We start from the raw sequence: 25201 nt of genomic DNA on the forward strand, positions 1-25201 counted from the left end.
CGTTAACAGAATCGACTTTTTCGAACGATAACCGTTGAAAACTGGTTACTCGACTTCGAGACGACTTCATTATCTATCTCATACCGGACACTCGAGATACTGCCAATTGATATATGAAATCGACGAGGTACCTAAGAAATAAATCTTTTCAGGAAAATTATGCGATTAAACGCGTCGACTTCGCAATTTCATCGCGTGCTTTATATATTTATACGTTTACGTACATTCATTATTTGAAATTATTTTTTAGAAGATACGGATATCCATTTATTCTTCCATTTTTTTGTCTCTTATTATTATTCTAAAAATATTTTATTTCACGCGGATATACGTAATTCAGATTTAAAACAATTTTTCTCGATCGCTCAAGACTGACGTAGATATACCAGTATTTATAAACAAAATCGCGTCTCGAAATAACGTACGTGATAATTTCGTACAACGGTTCTTCCAGCACGTTGCCCTATTTTTAAGAAATCCTCCTTGAATATTGCGGTTACCGAATCGTGCGGTCGCTTCGGTTAAATTCTGTGGTCGCACGATTAGTCCGCTTTTGAAACGGGATAAATTGAGCTTCGAAGGATATTTTATGCAATTCCGCATACCTATAGGTTAAGGTATTATACGTGTACCGTTAAAGTCAATTTTCTTATTCGTCGTTCTTTATTGGTACATATCTATAAAAATGTCGATCCTTTACAATTTATTATTTCGATGAGATGACAATATATAATATTTTTGTTTCGTCATATAAAAATTAGAATGATAATCGTTCGTACGATCAAAGTAAAACGTTGAATGAATTAGAAAATAATTGAACATCATTAGAATATCTTTTTTACGACATAGACAATTAAATTTCAAATAGGTAGATAGGTATATACGCGATTGTATTTAACAATAGGAAGGAAACAGTAAACACGTTAGTAACAAACAAAAAAAAAAAAAAACGTTAGAAGGGAAGTTTCGCGTTATAAAGAAACGTCGTTAGGTTTGTAAGAAGTCTCGGAGTTCTACTCCAAAGCGCTTATTAAGAAGAGAAACGTGCCATATCCTCTGGCAGGACGTGACGACATGGCGTCGGTAACATCGCCCAATCTGCGGTTTAGTAGACGTCAACGATGTTCCTTAAGTAAATATTTGAATACATGAAGTATCTAATATCTATGTAATGAGAAAAATCGAATTTTTATTTGACGAAAGGATCGTGTGAAGATGAACAATGATTGATGGGGCAGGTAATTTTTATTCTTATGACCGGGCTATAAAGACGACATTGTCCCAATGATATATAGTTACTTACCTATCTATTATTTGATTTATTTATTAAGTACTTAGACTCTTTCTTATTATTAAATTAGAAGAACATTTCAAATGCTTTTCAAACATCTACGAAATGTTGTATTTCTACATAATCAATAATCGGACGATCGTATTTTTTTTCTTGTTTTTTTTTTCGTTTCTTCGCACACTTCTAAGTATCCATCTATTTCTCTTGGTGATATTTTTATTTCGGAGGATAAAGAACTCGAGGGTGGTTTAGATAGATAGATAGGCAGGTAGAGTATATTTCGCAGGTGTACTTACAGTCGTTCGCAATCGTATCCATCCACACTGACGATTAAGGCACGTATAGAAGTAGAAGGAGAGAACTGTGTTCGCGTACGTAGCTATTATTTATAGGGGGAGAGCGTACCTCGGGGAAGTAGAAAAGCACGGCCATTTCGTGTGATCGATACCTATACCGGGCAGCTTTTCCTGAGGGGTAGGTACCATCGACCCGCAGGTATGTATGTACTTACCTATGTACGAGCGAGCAGCATGCAAATGGCGAATGGCGTTCACCAGCAAGAGATATTTCCCTTTGCCATGAGCCACCAATCTCACCCTCTACGACGGATAAATTGATTTATCCACGCGAGACAGTGTGCGTTTGGCGATTTATACGATGGTCTCATCGATCTTAATTTTAACATTTTCTCTTCTTATTCCTTTTTTATTTTCTCTTTTTGTTTTATTTCTTTTTCTATCCTTTAGAAAACTATTATCTACTTAAGTAGTAATATCTACGAATATCTACATTTTTTTAATCACTTTCTTTTTCTTTAGCTTTCTTTTATTTCTGATGAACGAAAGATTGCGATTATCTTGGAAAGTTTAAAAGAATATGCATCTATTTAAGATGTATATATACATATAAAATCATTTTCAATATATACATACATATATATATACATACATACATACATACATACATACATACATATATATATATACTATTTCTATTAGCGATCAGTCGTGATAGATAAGTAAGTAAGTACTTATCCATATATCCAAGGATCGACAAAGGATCTCGAGACATGATTTTAAAAGAGCCGATTAATAAGAACAAAGAAGGAAGTCGGAGAAAGGACCAAATGTATAGAAGGATCACGGAGAAGAGGGTAAGCGACGGATAAGGTCGAAGTCAAACTCGAAGTTGATCAGCGTGGGCGAGGAGGAAGAGGAAGAGGAAAAGGCGAGGTCGGTGAGCTCGATGGGCGTCCACGAGCTCGGCCAATTGGTCGATCGAGCTGGTAATGGTCGGTGGGCGTAGATGTAAGCTCGGATGCGCAACGCGAGTGCGCACTTGGTTGGCTTTACGCTTGCTCTCGGCTTCCTTCGGTCATCTCTCTCTCCTCTCTCTCTTTCTCTCCTCTCTCTCTCTCCTCTCTCTCTATCTTTCTCTATCTATCTCTATCCATTTCTATCTTTCTCCTTCTATCTCTGTTGTCCAGGTGCTCTATACTCAAGCTTCTTCCTCGTTTGTGACTTCTCAACCGGTCTGGAGGAATACGATCGAGGAGGACTGGCGTGGTAATCGTGAGACCTCCTCCTTCATCCACGTTGCACCTACAATCTCGATCTCACTTGCGAAAGAGGAGAAGGAGGAGGAAGAGGAGGAGGTTGTTGGGTGGTGGGCGCGCGCTTCGAATGGATCGGACAATCCGCTTGAATCCGGCATAGCGTGAGCAGGTTGCTTGCTTCTTCTTGAAGGGGAGAGAGAGAGAGAGAGAGAGAGAGAGAGAGAGAGAGAGAGGGAAAGGGAGAAAGGAAGAGAGGGAGAGAGATAGAGATAGAGATAGAGAGAGAAGAAAGATTGTAGGGGAAGAGTAGTGGGAAGGTGAAAGGGAGGGAGGTGCTGGCTTGGCGTCGCGACGCTTTAAATCTCTCTCTTTCTCTCTCTCTCTTTCTCTTTCTCTTTCTCTTTCTCTCTGAAGTAAACGGTGGGGGTAAGGCCGCTCGGAGCGCGCGCTTCGAGCGAGTCCGAACGGAAGGCAATCTGCTCGAATCCGGCGGAGCGCGAGCAGCGTAGCTCGTGCTGTGTTTCCCTTCTCGCGCTGTGTGCTGTTGCCGGTGGTGGTAGTGGAGGTGGTGGTGGTGGTGGTGGTGGTCGTGGTGGTAGTGGTGGTGCTGGTTGTGGTGGTGGTAAAGAGAAAGAGAAAGAGAGACGAAAGAAAGACAGATTGATAGATAGAGAAGGAGAAAGAGTGAAAGAGAGAGAGAGAGAAAGAAAAGGGGGAGGGGTGACCGTTGGGCGTCGCGACGCTTTAAATCTCGATCTCGCCTCGAACGAGTGGAGGGGAGGGTGGGGGTAAGGCTAGTCCGGGTTACGCTTCGAGCGAGTCCGAACGGAAGGCAATCTTCTTGAATCCGGCGGAGCGCGAAGAGGCTAACTCGTTGTGCCGGGCTAAGAAAAAGAAAACGAGTTACTTGGAGATATAGTCGATTAATTCTTGTATTATTTGTTTATTATTTCTTTGATACAAGAGAAGAGAAAGTAAGATAAGAGAAGAGAAAGAAGAGAAGAGAAGAGAAGAAAAGGGAAGAGAAGAGAAGAGAAGAAAGAAGGAAGAAAGAGAAGAAAGAGGAAGAGAAACTTGCAGCGATGGAAGACGATCGTAGGAGCTTACGTGATGTTGTGCTCGTGTCACGTTGAAGAGGAAGGCTCGCCTCGAGCGAGCTGCTACCCGACCTCGTCGTCGTCTTACCGTTTTCGTCGATGTCGACGGCGAGGAGGAGGCAACGTGCCGCCGTCGCTACCGCCGACGGAAAGTAGGAGGAGGGGAAAGTGGTGGAGGTGGAGGAGGAGGAGGAGAAGGTAGAAGAGGATCCGATTGCGTTTTGCAGAGGTGCCTCCTTTGTGCCCGAAACGAGAGAGAGGGAGAGAGAGAAGGAGAGGGAGAGGAAGAGAAAGAGAAAGACGGATAGACAGACAGATATAGGAACGGTACAAGAAAGTGCGAGTGTGCGTTAAAGGAGGACGGAAAGCGAGGGAGGAGCCGGTGCACACAGCCGGTGGAGGGGGTCCAGCCGAGATCTCGTCTGGTGATGATGATCGGTGGTGGCGTCGCGAGCCCTCCTGGTACTGCCAAGTCGGTGGCTGCGATCGACGGCGAGATGGTGCAGGTCGAGGGCATTGGCAGTGGAAGTGTCAGTGGCAGTGCTAGTGGTAGTGGTAGCCCAGCGACCGCTTCTACGCGACTACCAAATAACACCAACGCCAACGGCAGTAGCAATAATAATAATAATAATAATAATAATAATAGTAATAATAATAATAATAGCAGTAGTAGTAGTAATAATAATAATAATAATAGTAATAACGCGAATCCGAATTCAAACGCGAGCAATAGCGGTGGCAACGGCAACAACGGGAGCAACAATAACGGCCAGGGCGGGGGGGACGTAAGTAGCAACAATAATAATAATGACGGACACGCGGTGCTGAATTGCAGCGGCGCCGGCAGCGCCGCAAGTGACAAGTTTTGCTGTCACGACGAGGACGTTCCTGTGAGCACGGCAGTAGCGCGACCTTGGGAACCACCCTCGCCGACCTTCTCGCAGACGAGGTCGCACCTTCTTCAGGTTCATCCGACTCATCATCATCAGCATCCGGCTGCTCATCCTCATCAACAAATGACCGTACCGCCGGCTTCCCTTATCGATGGTGAGTATTTTCTCCTTCGAGTCTCACCTTTCGATTCAATTTTCTACTATCGCCGTGCCTTTCTTTCTGTCTTTCTTTCTTTCTTTTTCCTCAACAAGATCTTTTTTTTTTTTATTTCATCGGCGAAGCGTTCGTCCGCGTTCACGCGACACGCCTCCTAATCGTATACAAATGTTTACTGCGTTCGCCTTTTGTCTGTGTGTGCGCGGGTGCGCGCGAGTTTGAGAGATAAGACGGCGAACGAATCGCAAACAAGAGAAGTTTAATTCCATTTGGTATGTAATTATTATGCGTCACATCGAAAGACCATTCGCGAATCATCCATTTGTGCATTCCATTAACAAAACTGCAAAAAAAAGTCCACGAGAACATTTAAATCCAAAGAAGGTGGTAGAAAAAGGCGTTCATCTTTGCGCACCTGTATACACTTTCCGAGAAGTAGAGGCTATTGAAAAATATCGATGATTTTATCGATATAAAATTCAACGAAGATTAGATTCTTAACTATCCTGAAGCGAGTGCTTTTCTTTCTTACTTACTTACTTACTTACAGTCCCTGTGCGAACACATTTTCCGAACGAAAGTACTTACTTAGATAATAATGTATCCGTGGGCGTGATCGACGTCGAACCTTGGCGAACACGCATCCCCTATCCTCGAGCTATAATTAACGACGATTTAACCAATTAATTTTTTTACCTACCCGGATGGGATCCTCCATGGTTTCTTCTCCGTTACACGCATCCTTCTTTTACCGGGATTTATTACGGATCGGGAGTCGATTACTAATTGCCGATCGAAACGATCGTTTATTCGACGTTTTATTTCAATTGAAACGTTTCTTCGACCAAATGATTAATCAAGGTTACAACGTAGACTTGAAATATTTGGCGAAGGAGTTAAAAATAAAAGAAATAAAGAAGTCACGATTTTCGAAATTCTTCTCCGAACGAGTCATTAGATTTAAAGCTTCATTGTTTTCCGTATTTTTCAGGAGGAAAAAACGCATTGTCTTGAGTCGCGTGTTAAACGAGCGTGACAAACGTGTTTCATGCTTTTAAAAGTTTGAAGTTACGGGAAGATACTTGCGGGCGTTAGGCGCGATTCGCGTAAGTTAATTGGATTTTCAAGCCGAGCCGAGGTGGTCTCTCTTATCGCACGAGTACTCGTGCAAAGGCAAATATTTATTCGACAATATGTACGTTCACGCCTCCAACGAGCTAATTTCTTTCTTGGTAAAACGGTTCACGCGTCGTTAGTCTAACGCCTCGTTATCAAAGAATTTTCGTTATTTTTTGGATCGAGTCGATTGAGTCGTCGAACGTTTCGACGTACCCTTGCACGGAGTCAACGAAGCGTGTCACTCGCTGTCAGAAGAAAGAATCTCGTTCGAAAGTATCTTAGTATCGAAGAGAATGTGATCAAATTTATGAACTCCGTTCTTTCTTTTTTTCTTTCTCTCTCTCTCTTTTTTGTCTCTTTCTCTCTTTCTCTCTCTTCCTGTCTCTCTATCCGTCTATCCATCTATCTGTCTATCTATCTCAAATGATTTCCAACAAATTCTTTCCCGATTTTACACTTGCAAGATCGAGCATAGGCCAGCCAAGTCGTAGATACTCGTCGAGAATCATGGAGATAGAAAGAAAGAGAGAGATAACCGGTTTGAATAGGTTGCCGACGCTTTTCAAAAAGAGGAGCAGCGCAACGATCGACGGCTCGAAGCACTTACTTACCTATACCTAGATAAAATCGTTTACGTAGCTCCATGATCTAATTTTTCGCGATTCCCTTGTCGTACTTCATTCGCGCGTTCGAACCACATAGTCTGCCACGCCCTGCCTCCGCGATCTATCGACGAGGGATCTTTCGATATAGATTATTTTTCTATTTAGCGTAAAAAGTTTGTTCGTTATAATATACCTACCTATATTCTTTTACTCCTTTGTTTGTGTCAAGATAATCGAGTTGATGATTTATAAAGATACATAGAAGATATATATATACACACACGCATGTGTATATATATATATATATATATATATATATATATATGTACGTATGTACATATATCTAGGAGGTTGAAAAGTTTTCTACGAGAAGAAGCTTATCAGATCGCGCGCACGAGTGAACGCTAGGGATGCTGCGGGAAATTAGCGGACGCTTCGACGCTAATCTCTTCGGATCCGTCGCGTCCTTTGTACAACCTGTTCCCGAGCTGGAGCGCGCTTTGATCCTTCGTCGTTCGATTCAGGTAGCTGGCAGCTCGGATAACGAGAAGAGGAAACTTCTGCGTATATATATACACACGCACGCACGCACGCACGCACACACACACACACATCCAATTTGATTTTTTTCGATGGAAACGATTACGAAAGAGGAATCGGGGTAATCCTTGTAAGGACATCGCGTTTCGCGTTTCTCAAGGCGTTAATATATCTATCATATCTTTTCCTTTTTTTTTTGTTTCCTTTTTATTTTTTCTCTCTCGATACGAGATTCGTCCTTTCAGTTTCACTCTATCTATTCCGTCTATTGCTCTCTCCGCATTCACGATCGCTCTTTTCCATCAGCGATTTCGCACCCGCTCGAATACACCGGACTTCGTCCGAGAACTCGTTCAGAACCGGTTCCCGCGTCACTTCGAAGCAACGACGCGACGCATTTCTTTCAGTGCATCGGCTACTTTCGTTTTCACGACACCTCCGATCGCTTTGACACGAAATGAGCGCGGAATGCACGTCGAAAGGGCCTTCGGAAAGGAAGCGGTCTTTCTGTCTTTTACCAACCATCGGGTATATATAGGTATTCTCACAAACCTCTTTTCCTCTTCTTTATGGTCTGATCCGTTTAAACGCGTCAAATAAGTGGAACCAACGATATCCGAAATAGAATTTTTCTTTGATAATTTCCATCTACTTATCTGTCAACATATCTATTCGTCGAATAAATTTTCAACTGTAGAATCATAAAAACCAGGTAGATGCTTGATTTCATTTGGTATCAGTAAAGGATTTCATTTGGTATCAAATGGCTAAACGCATAGGTAGTAACTTCTTGCCAACATATTCTGTAACACATGGTGGTTCTTGCTCGATATTAAGATTAAGAGAAGTAATATTAAGAGAAAACCGGTACGTGCCATATATGATCCACCGCGTATAATAAGGGTTTAAATTTATGTCGGAGAATATTATCCAATGTTTGCATTCCTACGTAAGGCCCTCCATAAAAGTGCAAGGAGCATCGTTTATACGCTACGAAAGAATTTCGAAGTTCCTTTTATGATCCCTTCTATCGTCGTCAATTACTTTATATGTAGATTTGTACGCTCGCGACTGTTAATACCAAGAGTAATTTTTTTTTGTTTTCGTCTTCTTCCTCTTCTTCTTTTTCTTCTTATTCTTAAACCTTTTTCTCTTCTTTCTTTTCCCTTTTTTCGTTTCCTTTGGATCTTTCCTTTAATTGCAATGTCTCGACGAAAGATCGCCGTAGAAATATCCGAGAAAATCTTCGTTTAAAGATAATAAGTAAAAAGTTTTTCACACTGTCATATATTTCCGCGATGTCCTTATAGATAGAGTAGTTGGTGCATTAGCCCGTCGTTAGTTTTATCTTCTTGTACTAAAGCTCGAGATTATATAGGTACGTTAAATCGTCGAACGTCTATCGATTGAGAAAAAGAAACAGAGAAAGAGAGAGAGAGAGAGAGAGAGAGAGAGAGAGAGAGAGAGAGAGAGAGAGAAAGAAGGACTCGGAGAATATCGATCGATTGATCGACCGACCGATCGATCGATCGATCGATCGATCGATCGAATATTTCACACATAAATGTCGTAGCTCGTCGTAATTCATGAGAGATATAAATCAGCTCCCGATCTCGTACGAGAGAAGAATGAATGGCACGGAAATAGAAAGAGAGATTAATGTTATTGGTTTCTGATCGATAGAGTAATTGCCTTGCCCTATAAATTAATTACTTTAAAACGTTAGATAATATTCCGTAAAAAGAACAATGCCATCTTGGGAGGAGACGAGAGGAGGTCTTGAAAATAACATCGTTTGTCGTCCTTCGTCCTTCGTCCTTCGTCCTTCATTTCGTCGATTCGGATATAGTAATCGCTTGTTACCATCCTCCTGCCGACACCTACAAACCGGATGCAAATGATTCTTAATGGCGAGCTCGCGTTAGATCATAAAATCGTTCGTTCTGCGATTCGCTCGTAAAGATTAGCTGCCTATAAAGTTTCAGATGAAGACCAGATTCTTCTCCATCTCCCTTTAGTATTTCCTCTTCTTGTTAGTTGTCCTTCGAAAAATTACGAGTCGCTTCGCACCTAGGTACCTGATTAACCGATACACGTCGGACGCCACGTGTGAAGAAAAAGAAAGACAGAGATAGATAGATAGATAGATAGAGATAGATAGATAGAGAGAGAGAGCGAGCGAGAGAGAGAGAGAGAGAGAGAGAGAGAGAGAGGAAAGTTTTAGTAGGCCTGATCTCCGAGATCCCATCTGCGATATAATATATAATACCGAGGGCGCGCAAGTAATTTCAATTAATTCGCGACGATAATACGTCGCCATTTTGCACCGTGACCTTCTTCCCTTCTTTCCTTGGAGATGTTCATTGTTATCATAACGAAGCGTTCAAATCCGAGTAATTTTATCGGTAAAAAAGATGGATAGGTGAGAATGCTTATTTCGTTGTTGTTGAAGGACTCGTGATCGTATCAAATATGTATATGTACGTGCGTGCGTGTGTATGTGTGTTTGTGTTTGTGTGTACGTGTGCGAGGAGATCGCGTCTGATCTTGTTAAATGAATTTCTAGGAATAAAACTATGATTATTGTTGTTCTTTTTTCCAAAACACTCCAGACGTGAGTCTGTTTACACGTTGTTGTAGGTACGTAGTAAGTAGATACTTACTCATCGCTGTATCTAATGTTTTGCTTTTTTTCCCTTTTTTTCTTGTTTCCTTCTATTCATTCGTTCTCTAAGATCTAAATCACATAACAACGGAAACTCTTAAAGGTTAGTCTTAATCGTCTCGTTGCCGTCAGGCGTGAGTTTGCAGAGCTGTACAGCGGGACCATTTGCGAGCGGTAATGGCGGTGGTGCATCGCGGCAACGTTTACTGGAACTGTCGCACGGATTGGGAGCTCTTAGACATTACAACGACCTAGCCAATCACGTGTTATCCCTCAACCAACAGGGTGCTGTCGTCACAAAACTTTTAGGTAAGTCCTTAGAAGGTATAAAATTGAAGTATAAAGTCTTCCGAAGCTTTTAAAGTTAACTGAACGATACGAGACGAAAAAGGAGAAGAAAAGATATATAACGATCAATCATAATTTATGATTTAATGTTATTATTACTATTATTACTATTATTAGATATGTTTTACCATCGTCGAATCGAAAGTCAAAGTCTTTTCTATGATGTACACGTTCAAGGCTGGTAAATCCGATATAAACTCGGTGAAACTGGATAGGCAAGAAACTGGACGGGATTGTTGCTCGATTCTCAACGTCCAAGCGACGTTAAACGCTTCATTCTAAATGTCGGTCTAATCGAACATCATCGCGGACTTATCGTCGAAAGTACGTAGAAATTATTAGGTATAAAGAAATACGGAATTAGTGAAGTCTCGTAGTTTTCTATTTAAATTAGGAAATTAAATTTATCTTTCTTTTATTTTTAATATCATTCTCGTATCTCGAGAATGGTGTTATTTGTCCGAATATGATGATCGAAATAACAATACTTTAAAAATGTTTTGCACTCTGCGTCTCTATGATCGCTTTCCGGAACATTTCGTTGCTTTATACGACTTAACAGAAAAAAAATAGAAAGAAAAACAGAAACAAAAAAGGAAGAAACGAAAAATATTAACCATATAGACGGGTATGAACGAGATGCGAAGAACGTTACGAGGACGTAGCACCGGCATTTCGAACTCGTTAGCCGTCGAAGATTAGCCAGTAATGGCCGTTTCTTTTGTACGTTCGAGTCGATACTTGGGCGAACGAGCATGAAGAATTCGTCAAGGATTACACCGATTGAGTTGTTCCTTTGGTACATAAACATACTATTTTCGTAAGACGATTTATGAAGGAAAGAAACATTCATATTTTATTTCTTCATTTTATATCCTATCGATACGTTGCGTTTTTATCAAGAAAATTATTACGAATCGATATCAAGTGGATTAATATAATTTACGTAATTATTTATCAATCGTATATAAATTATGAAATATTTTATTTTATAAAGACGATTAGAACTCGACGATCTAGAGAAATCGTATTACTTTTATTTTTTCTTTCTTTTTATTTTTATTTTTAAATACTTCATGTAATTAAGAATATCTTTATGTTTGATTTTATCTTAATTAAACGACAATCCGATTAACTGTTTAGTTAAAAAGACGAAGCTCGTCTCGTAGAAACTAGTTTGTAAATATCAGATTTACGATACACTCTCGTCATAGTAATATTAAGCAAACAATCTCAGCTCGGTTAGTAGGAAAAAAATGGAAGAAAAAGTAAAAAGAGAAAGAAAAAGAAAAGAAAAGAAAAGAGAAGAGAGGAAAAAGAAAGAGAGGAAAAAAAAGAAAAAGAAAAGGTAGCCGAAGTAGTATCGAATCCTACGCAAATACCATGTCCCCATAATTTTTCGCTTCTTCGTTCGTTCGCTCGCTCGCTCGCTCGCTTTAGAGAAAGAAGGAAGCTGCTGTTAGGAGAACGATAAAGTTAGAGAGAATCAAGACTGGTAGCTTGGAAGAAGTGTACGGAACGCTAGATAGATATATGTATATATATATATCTATAAGTACCAATACCAATGGTTGGATGGATCAGTGGTTGTTGCAGGTGCGGTAAAATTCATGGAAAGTTCAAGCAAGATCGTCAAGATCTAAAAGATGAAGAAAGAGGAATCGAGATGGAGTAATAAAAATAAGAGAGAGAGAGAGAGAGAGAGGAAGAGGAACGAAACGAAAGGGGAAGGGAGAAAGAAAGATATCAAAAAACGATAAAAAACAAAAGAATGAAAAAAATAAAAAATAAAAATAGAGGAGAGAAAGGGAGAGAGAGAGAGAGAGAGAGAGAGAGAGAGAGAGAGAGAACACGAGTGGAACGCGCGTTGATTTCTCTCTTTCTCGGTTGGCTTCCAGCTCGGTCCTCGTTAACTTTACGAGCCGCTCGTAAAAATACCGTTCGGCCTGTTCTCTCGGCTCGTCGGTAATGTCTTCATCTCGGGTGGATACGGACTCCTTAGGCGTCTCGAGGTGAATATAATGTACCATAATCGACCGGCCAATTACTTAACGGAGGCGAACAATTAATCCTGTTTGGTCCACCGTTGCGATGGTTAGACCTCGGAGAAAAAGGATTCTTTTCTGTCGGTCTCTTTCTCTTTCTTTCTCTCTTTCCCTCTTTCTTTCTATCCTCGGATTTAGGGATACGATTGAGATCTTTCTTTCGAATCGTGATCTTTCTTTAGACACGACGAATCCTTTGAATCCTGGAATTGGAACATGGATTGTTAATTTTATCGAATAATTGCTCTGGCACTATCGTTTAATGGGATCGATTTATTTTTTTTACAACGACAACGACGACGACGACGACGACGACGACGACGACGACGACGACGTATTATCGCTGAACGTTGATTTTTGCTTTCTTTTTTTCCTTTCCTTTCTTCTCTCTTCTTTTTTCTTTTCTTTTCTTTTTCCCTTTTGTCAATTTTCTTGTCGTTATTGTATCTCTTCGAGAACAAATTTCCGAATACCTAATTTGAAAGAAATAATTTGCTCTGGAAAGGAATTCGTTTTGTGTGTGAGCGTGTGTACGAGCGCGCGCGCCCGTGTCGACAAAACGATCTCGAAAATAACCGGGTCAGTTTCATTCGCATAATCGTCTTAAGTTAGAAAGGATCGTCAACGATAAGGATCGCCGTCTCGGAGCGTGTCCTTTTGGCTACCGCGAGAGAAAGAAAGCGAGAGAGAGAGAGAGAGAGAGAGAGAGACAGAGATCACGTAGGAGGCACGAAATTCTTCGGTAGCGGGAGTCTCAGAAAATCGTTCGAATCGACACGCGATGAAACTACGTCTTGACTTATTCTCTTCTCTTCTCTTCTCTTCTCTTTTATTATATTCTATTTTCTTCCTTTTCTATTATAGTTGTGGAAAAACGAGAGCATGCGGAGAAAAGAAAAATGTTCGCATGGCATAAATAATAATCGTTCTTGGTCTCTTACTTATTGTATCTGTGTAAGTGTTCGCAGTATGTGTATGTTTATTTGTCTGTCTGTTTGTTTGTCTGTCTGTCCGTGCGTGTGTGTATATGTGTGCATTTAATGTGGTCGAACGATGCATAAGATAAGTCGATTTAAAGTGTCTCTCTCTCTTTTTCTCTTTCTATTTTCCTTTTTTTCCTTCTTTATTCCGTTTTAATCTCGTGAATCTTTTGCGAGAAATCGAACACTTTTCTTTCTTTTCTTTTTCCTCGTTTCTCTTTATTTCTCCCCTTTCTCCTTTACCAACGTTAATTTTCCTACCATATAAGAATAACAATGAAAGCCTTCTTATCTACATTCCGGAATGCAAAAGTGTTTCCACGTATTCACAAAGGGAAAAAGAAAGAAAATATTATTAAAAGAAAAGAGAGAGAAAGAGAGAGAAGGAGAGAGAAAGAGAGAGAGAGAAGAGAGCAAGAGAGAAGAAAGAAAAATCACGTTTTACTATGGCATATATTTTCACGAGAATGAAGGGAGAAGGAGAAGAAAAAAATTTGGGCATCGAGGCGATATCTCGGCTTTCGATTCGATTATAAAATTGATTTGAAAAAAAAATTCGAATGGAAAGGATGAAAAAAGAAAAAAATCTTGTCCGAGATCTTGGGCGTTGTTAATCTCGTAAAATTATCGATTCATGCGTGTCAATTCGCGTCCGTGCTGTGCCGTGCCGTGTTGTACGGTGCCGTGCCGTGCCATGCCGTAAGCGTAAGTTCTATCCTTCTTTCCTTGCTTCCATCATTTCATCCTTTCAAAGTTCTATTCGTAAAGTATAAGCTAAATGTAAGTAGTAGGTAAGTAACTAATCGCAAGTACTTATCTACTAGCACTTAGATAGAAGATATATCCGAGAAGGGATATATCGTGTTTGTTTCCGTGCGTTTCTAATGCAATTAGGAGAACATTGTATACATCGTTCGTTTCTGGTCCCAAGAGCGAGCAAAGAGCTTCGAAGACTCGTTCTTCATACTTCGGAACCTTTCCACGAATTGCTCAGAGCAATATCGTTGATCGTTGTCCATTCTGTGCAATTGACAGTCGCGGAATGGTCGCGAAGTCAGCCCGCATATAAGTCAGTCTTTATTATTTATTTCTTTTTCATTAAAACGTACCTACTTACTTACTTACTTCCCTCTGAAAGCGTTGTGTCGGCTCACGCACGTGTAAGTACGTAACGTGTACCTACGTTAAAAGAGAAATAAAAGAAATAAAAAAGAGAAAAAGAAAATAACGCGAGGAAAAAGGAGAGAAAGAAAGAAAGAAAGAAAGAAAGAAAGAAAGAAAGAAAGAAGGAAGGAAAGAAAGAATAAAGAAAAAAAAAAATGAGCAAAATCGCGAAAAAGAGAACTGAAAATTCGCGCTCGCTCGTTCGCTCGCGCTCGCGCGCGCGCGCGCGCGAGAGAGAGAGAAAGAGAGAGAAAGATGGAGGTGAAGAGGGAAGAAGAGAGGATGGAATTTGCTCGAGGCATGGATACCTATTAGGTGGGTACATCGTTTATACCAGGCACGCACTTCAGCCGTGGGAGCGCACGCGATATCCTACCGGCTTTAGCCATCATTATTGTTATTAATAATAGTACGTAACGACCGATAATTGCTCAAGTCTGCCTGCGCCTCTGCTTTCCATTACCTTGCCAGCTTCCCTTGCCTCGTCAGTTTCAGAAAGAGAGAGAAAAAGAGAGAGAGAGAGAGAGAAAGAGAGAGAAAGAGAGCTTTCTTCTCTCTCTCTTTTTCGACTTTGACGCTCCTTTTGACGTTCGCAAATGCCAAGTGGTTAGGGTCAATGCTAATAGCCACGAAGCATCCTCACCACGTGCACGGTCCATTTTCTTTTTCCCTTTCTTCATCCTTCTCCTTATCCCTACCCCCTTTTTTTGTCTTTTCTTTTCCATCTCCCTCTTCTTCCTTTTCTTTTTCTCTGCGAACTCGAATGAAGAAAAAGAAGAAAAAAAGTAGGAGATGTTATAGAAATCATTTTTATCCTTCATCGAATCACGATAATATAGACTCGTGATCCTAGAAAAAGAATTGTGGTGTCGACATAAACGGGTTTGCGAACAGGTGCAAATCTGAAAATAGTGGCCTTCGTGAGCGACTAACACTTTTCATAAAAGCTAAACCTAAAAGAATTTCAAGTGCTCTGGCAATCAAAAGTAACAAGTATCATCTACCCATAACTACTTACCTCGTTCGAGGTTTCGTGCTAAGTTACTCCCCAAAGGATCTCCTTCGGTTATGTATATCGTATTCTCTTATGGATTTCTTATTTGTAAAATAGGTTGCTACGAGATGGATAGGTACTTAGGTATAATATATATAGATATATACATCGTTCTCTGGAGGATAGAAGGGAACCTTAATTAAAATTTTTCTAAGCTATTCTTTTCTTATTTCTAAATCCTGTTCAATCTTTTCTTTTTTTTATTTTATTAACAATTATATATATATATATATATACATATATCTATTTGTAGCTTAATTCGACTCGAGTTACTTTGTTCATTTATTTTCGATTATTCATTCATTTTTAGTAATCTTATTTATTTAATCAATCTTACTTTATTTCTCTATCATATACAGTTTTTGCTTCTTCTCTCTCTCTCTCTCTTTCTCTCTTAGTTTTTCTTCAATCAAAAAGATTAATTCATTAACGCGATAGAAATATGATTTGTCTCTATACTAATCTTTCTTTCTGCCGTCTCTCTTTCTCATTGACTTACTACTAGCTCTCGGGCTCTCGTGCGAAGGTTGCGAGCTCGAGGCTGCACGAGCACGCATTGGAAACGTTACACGTGCGCCTATTCTCAGATCTCACGTTGGATATAAAGTATACCTGATTATCGCGGGCTAGCGCACACTCGCGTTCCCTGCACGCGCGTTGTCGTTCCTGAATCACGGTGCGTTAGGTAAGCTAAGCTTCTAATGACTGCATCGTCGTGAACCGAACCCGGCTGGACATGCTTGGGATTAGTATCCGGTGTCGTGATCGCGTACTATATGTTTCTTAAGGTTCGAACACGGACCGGTGTATTCTTTTATCAAACTCTTGAGCAGGATCTTCGTCGTCTATCTTTGATCTTTGATCTTTGATTTTCATCTTCTTCTTCCTCTTCTTCTTTTCCTTCGTTTTCTTCCTTCTCCTTTTCCTTCTCTGCTTACTTCTTTCTTTCGATCTATCTATGCATATCTAGTTATACGAAGAAATTTTTTTATCTATTTCTTCTTTCTCATACTTTTCAATCTTTAAAATCATTAAAATTATTTCTATGTATATGTATATAAAGAAAGGAACAGATAATCATCCTATTTATTTAATGTTTTTTGTCTACAAAAAGAAAAAAGGAAAGGAAAGAGTATGATACCTATGTAGGAAAATTATGAGAAAAATGAGGGATGTAAGCGAGGTATATATATTCTCTTGTGTAAAATCAGCTGTCTTCTTGGTTGCTTTCGGGGGCGAACGTCGTATGAATTATGTAAAAGCTCGGGGAGAGTCGTGAACGTTCACCGTATGCGGGCCAAACGGATTCGTGTTTTGTCACTTTGCCGAGTACGGTCTCTTAAATGACGAGAGGTTCTTATGCGATATGAATCGTGCCGCATATCTAGAAGGGTCGTGAAAAGAAACAAGAGAGGGAGAGAGAAAGAGAGAGAGAGAGACAGAGAAAGAGAGAGAGAGAGAAAGAGAAAGAGAGAGAGAGAGAGAGAGAGAGAGAGAGAGAGAGAGAAAACGCAATGTAATTTAAATTAGTCGATGTAATTTCTATCTAGTTCCGTGTAATGACCATCGCCTTAATTTATGACTCAACGTAAACTTTGAAATTGATTAATCATCCTCGAGATTGTAGCCGAAGTATACCGTCGTTAATTCGTGTAATTAATTCGATAAAGCGTCATGGTGAACGATATCGAGTCACGAAGAGAAACGAAATCCTTGTTTCTGCATTTTTTTTTCTTTTTTCACAGTGTTTTTCTTTTTTCTTTTTTCTTTTTTCTCTTCTCACCCCCTTTTTCTTTCCTGTTTTGTTTTTCTTTTTCTTTATTCTTTTTTTTTTGTTTTTTATCGTTTTGTTTTATTTTCTTTCTTCCTTTCTTTCTCTCTTTCTTTCTTTCCTTCCTTCCTTTCTTCCTTCCTTCCTTCCTTCCTTTTCTCTTCTTTTCTTTTTTCGAAGGTTCTCAGCGAACTTGACTTTCTCAAAAGCGCTTATGGATAATCCATTCAGGAACGTTTCGTTCTGGTTTCAGGTACGCTACGTCCGCCGGGCCTGATCGGTGGAAGTAAACCCAAAGTTGCGACGCCCGCTGTAGTTGCCAAGATCGAGCAATACAAAAGAGAAAATCCTACGATATTCGCGTGGGAAATAAGAGAAAGACTCATATCCGAAGGTGAGTCATTTCAATTATCATCTATCTAGTACTTTAGTCGATGATTAAACAAATTTTTTAAAAAAGAGCAATCGAAAGAAGAAGAAGAAGAAGAAGGAAAGGGAAGGGAGCATTTGTCTTGCATAACTTTGCATATCATTTTTTGAGAAAAGAAAAAAAGAAAAGGAAAAGAATATTTCACATTGATTAACTCAATCGATTATTATCATTGTTATCTATAATTCGGTCCTATTTTTCTTTTTCTCCTTTTCTGACGTGAACATTTCTACGTAAATAATTGTCCATTATATAACAAGCTGATAATTAAATTCTTTGTACGAAGAGAGAAGGATGATGAGTAACTTAGAAAAAAAGAAGAAAAGAAAAGAAAGAAAGAGAAAAAAATTCAGAAATCATCAAAATACCATTGAAAGATGGAAAACGTTAGGCGATCGAACACGTTCGACACACTTTCAACCAGGTCCGCCCATAGAAAAGCGAACTCCTTTTCTTCATGGTTCGCATTTTTCTAGTCATTCTCAACATTCTAAAGGAAGTTTCTCGCTCGTTTAAGCGCGTCCTCCGGCCAACTTGGTTTTACAATGAGCGTGCGTAAGCCCCGCAACCTGTGATTAGAAGAAGGCGTACGAATGAGCAACGTATATATACATAAGTTACAATCGGCCACGTAGAATTAAGAAACGCGTTTATACGACCTTGTAAACGAAACTTTGTTTTTACCACGGCACACTTAACCCATTCAAAGAGGCCTTTGACGTTATACCAAGATTAACGTTGGTTAATCCCGTTCGCGCATAGAATATTTCGATTTTTTGTTTTCTTTTTGGTTCTTTCTCCCTCTCTCTATCCTCTTCGAACTATCATCGTTTCCTCATATCGCGATGTCTTTCACCAGTAAGATCTATTTTACATAAGAAAGATACTCGTAATGCCTCTTTTCGATGCCTTTTCTTTCTTCTTTTCTTGTTTTTTTTTCTTGTTTTTCTTTTAGTCTTCAAAAAAAAAAAAAAAAAGAGAATAACCACTTGCTAAAAGGTGAACGACTCAAAGCATTCGATTCTTTAAAAGTGACTTTTTTCTTTTCTTTTTTTCCATTTTAACACAATTTCATTCACAAGACCAAGAGTCGGAGGAAGTAACGCTTTAAAATAAACACCGGGGATATTTGAGAAGTTTTCGCTTGAGATCGGAAACGATAGGCGAACGAACGTTAAAGGCATTCATTCGAACTCGAAGCTCAGAGATTCTATCTTATCTCGAATCGATATATATATATATATATATAATATATATAAATTATGTATCTATATGTTGCTTCTTTAATTAATCTGCTTTATGATCATGTTGATTGATACGAGTGACATCGATATCACATCAGAAACGATTAATTTTACGATTAATTTATATGCGCAAATCGTAATGGCAGATTAAATTACGCAATCAATCGTCTTTCATTAAAGGAAAAAACAAGAAAAAGAAGAAGAAGAAAAAAAAAAGAGAGAAAAAGAAAAAAGGAAGAGGAGAAATCGAAATAGTGAAAAAACGCGGAACGTTCTTTTTTTAATTTCTTGTTGTACAGGTGTGTGCAGTAACGCGACGGCACCGTCGGTGAGCAGTATCAATCGAATTTTAAGAAACAGAGCTGCGGAGAGAGCTGCCGCGGAATTTGCGAGAGCAGCAGGTTATGGATTGTATGCGGCCGGGCCGCATCCATATTTTAATTCGGCTGCTGCAGCAGCTGCAGCTGCTCATCAGCATCCAACGACGAGTCATCATCTTCCAAGTGGATGGCCGGCTCCAGGAGCTGCTGGACACCCCTGGATGCTGCCACCCTTGGCCACTGGTATCTCGGGGGCAGCTTCGGCTTTGCTCTTACCACCATCCTTGAGTCCTGGTGCCGCAGCCGCTGCGGCCGCTGCCGCATCGGCCTCCGCTGCTGGCACCGCCGATCATGCTTTGCACGCTGCCGACGCCATCGCGAGAGGATACTTGCAAGGTCATTATCTTATTTTAGAATTTGTGTCTTTTTTTTCTTTTATGCCTTTTTTATCTTTTTTTTTTTTGTTTCCTCTTTTTTTCTTCTTTCTTTTCTTTCTTCCTTTCGTCTTTCCGTTAAGGTTGCCCCTAAGCCTCCTTAGGATCGAATTGTGTTTGTTTAAGTGGCTTGATTAAACAATTTTTCGTAATTATTTTCTTAACGAAATGTTTTGTTCCCATCGTGAAATACTTAAAGTAAACTTTTTATATCGAAATAAGAAGTAATGTTATCTTCTGTACTCGTGTAAAATTGAATTTTATTTTATGAAAATGTAAAGTATTTTGATTATTTGTCGAGACGTTGTGTTTTCAGACTTTCGAAAAGACAAAAGTTTTCGTTTTTCTAAATCATTTAGTATATCTTCTTCCACGCGGTTATCTCTCTCTCTCTCTCTCTCTCTCTCTCTCTCTCCCCTCTTTCTCTTTCTTGAACGAACAAACGAACGGACGAATGAACGAACAAATTTCACGCATAATAATCATAGATATCGCAAGTTGAACACACACGAATTGAAAGAAAAGGATGGTAAACAACATGAATTCTTATGCTCGCAGCTGCAGTCAACTTGCATAAACATTTCGGACTTTTTTCGAGTTCGACGATGATTGCTTTCATTCTCATTATATCAACGATTCCGCACGAATAAAAATCAATCCATGGATTGGTATTTAGTAGAATGTAAAAGTAAAGCAAAACAATGGCTTGTCCTGTCGTATATTTTATTTCGTATATTTTATCGAGGGGAACAAAAAGAAATGTTCGCAGATAATTATAAATATGATTTAATTTATTTAATATAAATTAATTTAATCGGAGGAAGAAACGTCGATCGCAGAAAGAAAATAAAAGTATCTTATACGTGTACTTATTGAATACCATATTGAATATTTGCTGACGATCAATTAATTGTGGAGATTCGATTAATTGTTTAATTAAAATGATCGATAGTATCGTCGAATACAGTCGTTGTTCTCTGTTGTCACGCTCAGATGGTGACGGTGACGACGGAAGTTTGGACGGTTCCGAGCAGCCAAAGTTCCGGCGAAATCGCACCACCTTCAGTCCGGAGCAGCTCGAGGAACTCGAGAAGGAGTTCGAGAGGTCGCACTACCCTTGCGTGTCGACGCGCGAACGGTTGGCTTCGAAGACCTCCCTCTCGGAGGCACGCGTACAGGTGAGGACAAACGGATTCAATTTCAAATGGGGAAGGAACGCGCAGAGATCTGTGCGCAGAGACGAGAGCAGAGAGTTTCGAGTTCATTGGAATATCTCTTTCTTCTTTTTTTCTCTGACATTTTTTTTCTTTCCTCTATTGTTTCTTTCTATCTTTCCCGTTCCTCTTCCTTTTCGTTCTTTCATGTTTCGTTCGTTTCTTCTATGCTCGAGACTTTTCTTGGGATGATTGATAAAAAGAGTGTGTCGTCTCTGCGTACGGTAAATTGCGTCGACATGGAATTATTTCAAGGAAATATATAAAAAGGGAAAAAGAAAAAAGAGAATTTAGGAATAATAGGGGTATATGATAATTCATAAATAAATAAATAAATAAATAAATAAATAAATAAATATATGAATGAATGAGTGAAGGAATGAATGAATTAAATGAATGAATTAAAAGAAACAAAGAGAGTAAACACAAAAGAAAAAAAAAAGAAAAAGAAAGAAAAGAAAGAAAAATACAAAACGAAGACGTTGATAACGAGCCATCTAACGACCTAACTCGTGACTCTTAGGTTTGGTTTTCCAACAGACGGGCAAAGTGGCGTCGTCATCAGCGAATGAACCTCTTAAAGCGTTCGCCACCACCGCCGCCGCCGCCGCCGCCGCCGCCACCGCCGCCGCAGCCGCGGCCGCACTCCGCGTCCAGCATGGAAATCGGCCGTACGTCGGGCTGCTCAATCGCAGGAATGGGAGGCGAAAGTAGCGCGTTTCGTGCGGTCGTTACGACTTCGTCGCAATCTTCGAGGGAGTCTAACGAGAGGATTGGTGGTAGGCTCGAATCGATTTCGAAACAGCAACAACACCAACAACAGCAGCAACAACAACAACAACAACAACAACAACAACATCAACACCAACAGCAGCAACAGCAACAGCAACAACAACAAACAGAAAAGAAACCGAGCGCTTTTCGTATGATCAGTCAGCTGGTTGGCGAAGATTCGCGTTCGAATTTGTCACGAGCTACGAGTCCCACCTACGAGATTCAAAGATCTGGTCATGGACCTGGTGGACCTGGTTCCGGTCAAAGAATGGACTATGAGATCGTTGAGGACGAAGACGAGGACGAAGAAATCGACGTACAAGATTCCGATCAAGATGTCCCATCTTCGCCGCCGGTCGCGTGGAGAGATCATTGGACCGATCAGCAACCTCTTGAATTGACCAAACACGATCGTTGAATTTGACTCGAAGTGGGGAAGCGGAAGAAGACGAATACTAGGACGAGATAAAAGAAGAAGAGAGAATTATTTTCATCTCGTTCGTACGGTGGTGATTTCATAGTTTCCGAGTGCGAACTTATGGTGAAAAAGAAAAAAAAATATATATATAAAAAAGGTCTCAGAGTTAGTGTCTCAGTGAGAGGACTATAAACGTTCGTTGTAATAAGATCTCGAAAAAGAATCTTTTTCTTTGAGAATGAACTCTCGTATCCTCTTTTTGAGGTTCCTACGACAGAGGACAATATATATATATACATATTTTTTGTTTTTTTTTTTCTTATTCTTATAGGAAAATCTCTCGTCGAATCGTTCTAGTATCGTATCGTGGAACTCGTATACTTAGATCGAAAAACGGATGTAATCGTCACTCGTTAAACTTTCGAACGTGATTCTCTTCTCTATCAAACTAATGTCTCTAGTACCTATTCAGCTACTTACTACGATTACTACGATCGATTTACTACGAATACGATTAACGATTAAGTGCTACCGAGTATCGCTGTGTAATATTAAAAATGCAATATCATCAGTGTCGCTGTAACATTATTGTCGAGTAGGACTATATCGAGGACTATGTTTCGATAGTATCGTCATTTCGTTCTTCTTCTTTTTTTTTGGTTTTTTCTTTCTTTCTTTCTTTCTGTTGTTATTTTCTTTTTTCTTCTTTTTTCTTTCATCTCTCTAATCCATCTTCATCGGCCATGGAAATTATACGTCTGTCGTTAAAATGAGAAGGAAATGTTGTATACAGAATCGTAAGTAAAGAACGGGAGCGAGAGAAAGAGAGAGAGAAAGAGAGAGAGAGAGAGAGAGAGAGAGAGAGAGAGAGAGAGAGAGAGAGAGAGAGAAGATAGGAGGAAATGTCTAGTGCCTCGTTAGATTAGAAAAAGACGTAAGTACCTTTTTTCAAAGGAAAATAAAAAAGGGTACGCTTTGCTCCTACTTGAAGCAGAGAAAGGAAGAACGCAGATGATGATGAAATTGTAACACAATTAAGATATCGTTTTATTTAAAAAATGAACTCGTTTGTAAATATCCACACAGGACATAAAAAAAAGTTCTTAAAGTAATTTCGAAAGAAAAAAGGGCCCACAGTTCTTCCGAATGCGTCTACAATAATCCCAATTGTCGTTACCACTACGCACACATTTATTTCCTGCCTGATTTCGTTTCTTACAAAATCCTTATCCTTTTTCTATATTTTCAAACGATACTCTAACTCACGAACATATTGTTTCCTTTATCCTTTCGTTATCCCGAACGATTTCGTCTATATAACTTACATCGATAAAACAATGAAAACAATAGATCACTGTGTGCGTGCAATTTCACGATGCATGAAATCGTTACATTTTTCGAAAGAAAAAATAAGAGAAAAAAAGGAAGAAGAAGAAGAAGAAGAAGAAGAAAGAAACGAAAATATAATGAAGAAACACGAAGGTAAGAAACAAATTATCTTTTAGATTATCCGATGGAATACGTTCGTGATCGATTATGTTTCATGTTCGTCGATGGATCATGAAAGGATTTCGGTAGTTTGGAGTTTATCGATCAACCAAGTTTATTGAGAATGTCGTCGTTACGCTGGGTCTTTCTTTTTTTTTTATATATTTTTTTGTTTATTTTTTTCTCGGGGGTTGTGAGATGGGGTGGAGTATAGTGGGATGGGAGAAACTGTCTCTTTCCCTTTTTCTCTCTATCTCTGTCTCTCTCGAGACAGAGATAGAGAGAGAGAGAGAGAGAAAGAGCGAAGGTGTTAAAAAGGAGTGCGCGAGTCGGGAAGGCCTCATCGACGATTAACTCGAATCTACGGTTTCGTCGGGCTCGCAAATAAGGAATCTGCCTTGGAACTGGTTTCTTGGCGACACACCGTCGAACGTAGCAAGAGGAGGAAGAAAGAGGAGAGGAGAGGAAAGAGTGTCCCACGAAAACACCGGATCCACCAGCATTTCGGATATCGTGCTTCCCGTCAACGGTTAGCGCGACCAGCAAATTTATGGCCATGCTTCGGAGCCCTGGATCGTGGATATGCGTTCGGTAGGACGAGAGTCGGATAGCCTGAGGTGAGAAACCAAAAGAGACAGAGAGAGAGAGAGAGAGAGAGAGAGAGAGAGAGAGAGAAGGAGCGGTCGAAGACGGAAATAGCGAGTGCGTGAGCAAAAAAGGAGATAGATAGAGAAAGAGAAAGCGAGAGAGAAAGAGAGAGAGAGAGAAAGAGGGAGAGAAAAAGAGAGGGATGGAAAAGAGATCGGCAGCATTGTAATGCGAACAAACTTGCCAAAGGCATTAACACCCGGTGGTGGGTGAACGCTCGGCACTCCTACCATCGACTGTTGGAGAGAGAAAAAGAGAGAGAGGCAGACTTAGGTATATATAGCGGAGGAGTTCGTTGGAGTAGAAGGAGTAAGCGGGTGAGTTGTCTTGCGAAGGAAAAGAGAGAAAGAGAGGATGCGGATGGTCGGACAGATTCAGGCAGTCAGCCAGGAGAAACGAGAACGTAACAATTACTATCTGAGACCGATCGGTGCAGTAAGATTAACGATCTTACTCTTACCGGGCACGTCGTGCCCGTCTCGGCTACGATTGCTCATGGGAAGAAGCGAGAGGTAGACGTTAAAGTCACCTCCTCCTTCTTCTTCGTCTTCTTCCTCTCTTTCTTCTTCTTCTTCTTCTTCTTCTTCTTCTTCTTCTTCTTTCGGCTCAATGAGATATTGCTGCTCGGGGGTTGCTCACCTTTCCTTCCAGCGGTAAATCGCGAACGTGTCCAGAAACTTTTTCTTTCTTTCTTTTTTTCGTTTCCTTTTTCTTTTTCCTCTTCTCCTTTTTTTTCGACCGATATGATAGCTCCTTGCTAGCGCGGAAGCACGAAAATCTCAACGAAGTAGTTTGAGTTTAATGGATTTTTCAGTTGGAATCGACGATAATAATTCGTTGGGAGCAGCCGGGCTCGATCCTGGTCGGGCCGATCAAGCGCCGTCGCAAATTTGTCCTGGACGGAAGCGACTCTATCTTTCTTTCTTCCTTTCTTTCTCTCTCTCTCT

General features: G+C 40.1%; 1 protein-coding gene across 1 annotated transcript; it reads left to right on the top strand.

The window, feature by feature from the left end:
• The first annotated feature begins 3501 nt into the window (after nt 1-3501).
• Nucleotides 3502-23230, top strand: LOC122631746 (AF4/FMR2 family member lilli-like). The gene is made up of 6 exons (XM_043817800.1): nt 3502-4990; nt 10055-10231; nt 17538-17678; nt 19258-19674; nt 20706-20890; nt 21450-23230. Exons 1-6 carry the CDS (start codon nt 4372-4374, stop codon nt 22116-22118), a joined length of 2208 nt encoding a protein of 735 aa, XP_043673735.1. The 5' UTR covers nt 3502-4371; the 3' UTR covers nt 22119-23230.
• The last annotated feature ends 1971 nt before the right edge of the window (nt 23231-25201 follow it).

The sequence above is a fragment of the Vespula pensylvanica genome, chromosome 9, assembly GCF_014466175.1.
Source record: "Vespula pensylvanica isolate Volc-1 chromosome 9, ASM1446617v1, whole genome shotgun sequence".
Taxonomy (NCBI): Eukaryota; Metazoa; Arthropoda; class Insecta; order Hymenoptera; family Vespidae; genus Vespula; species Vespula pensylvanica.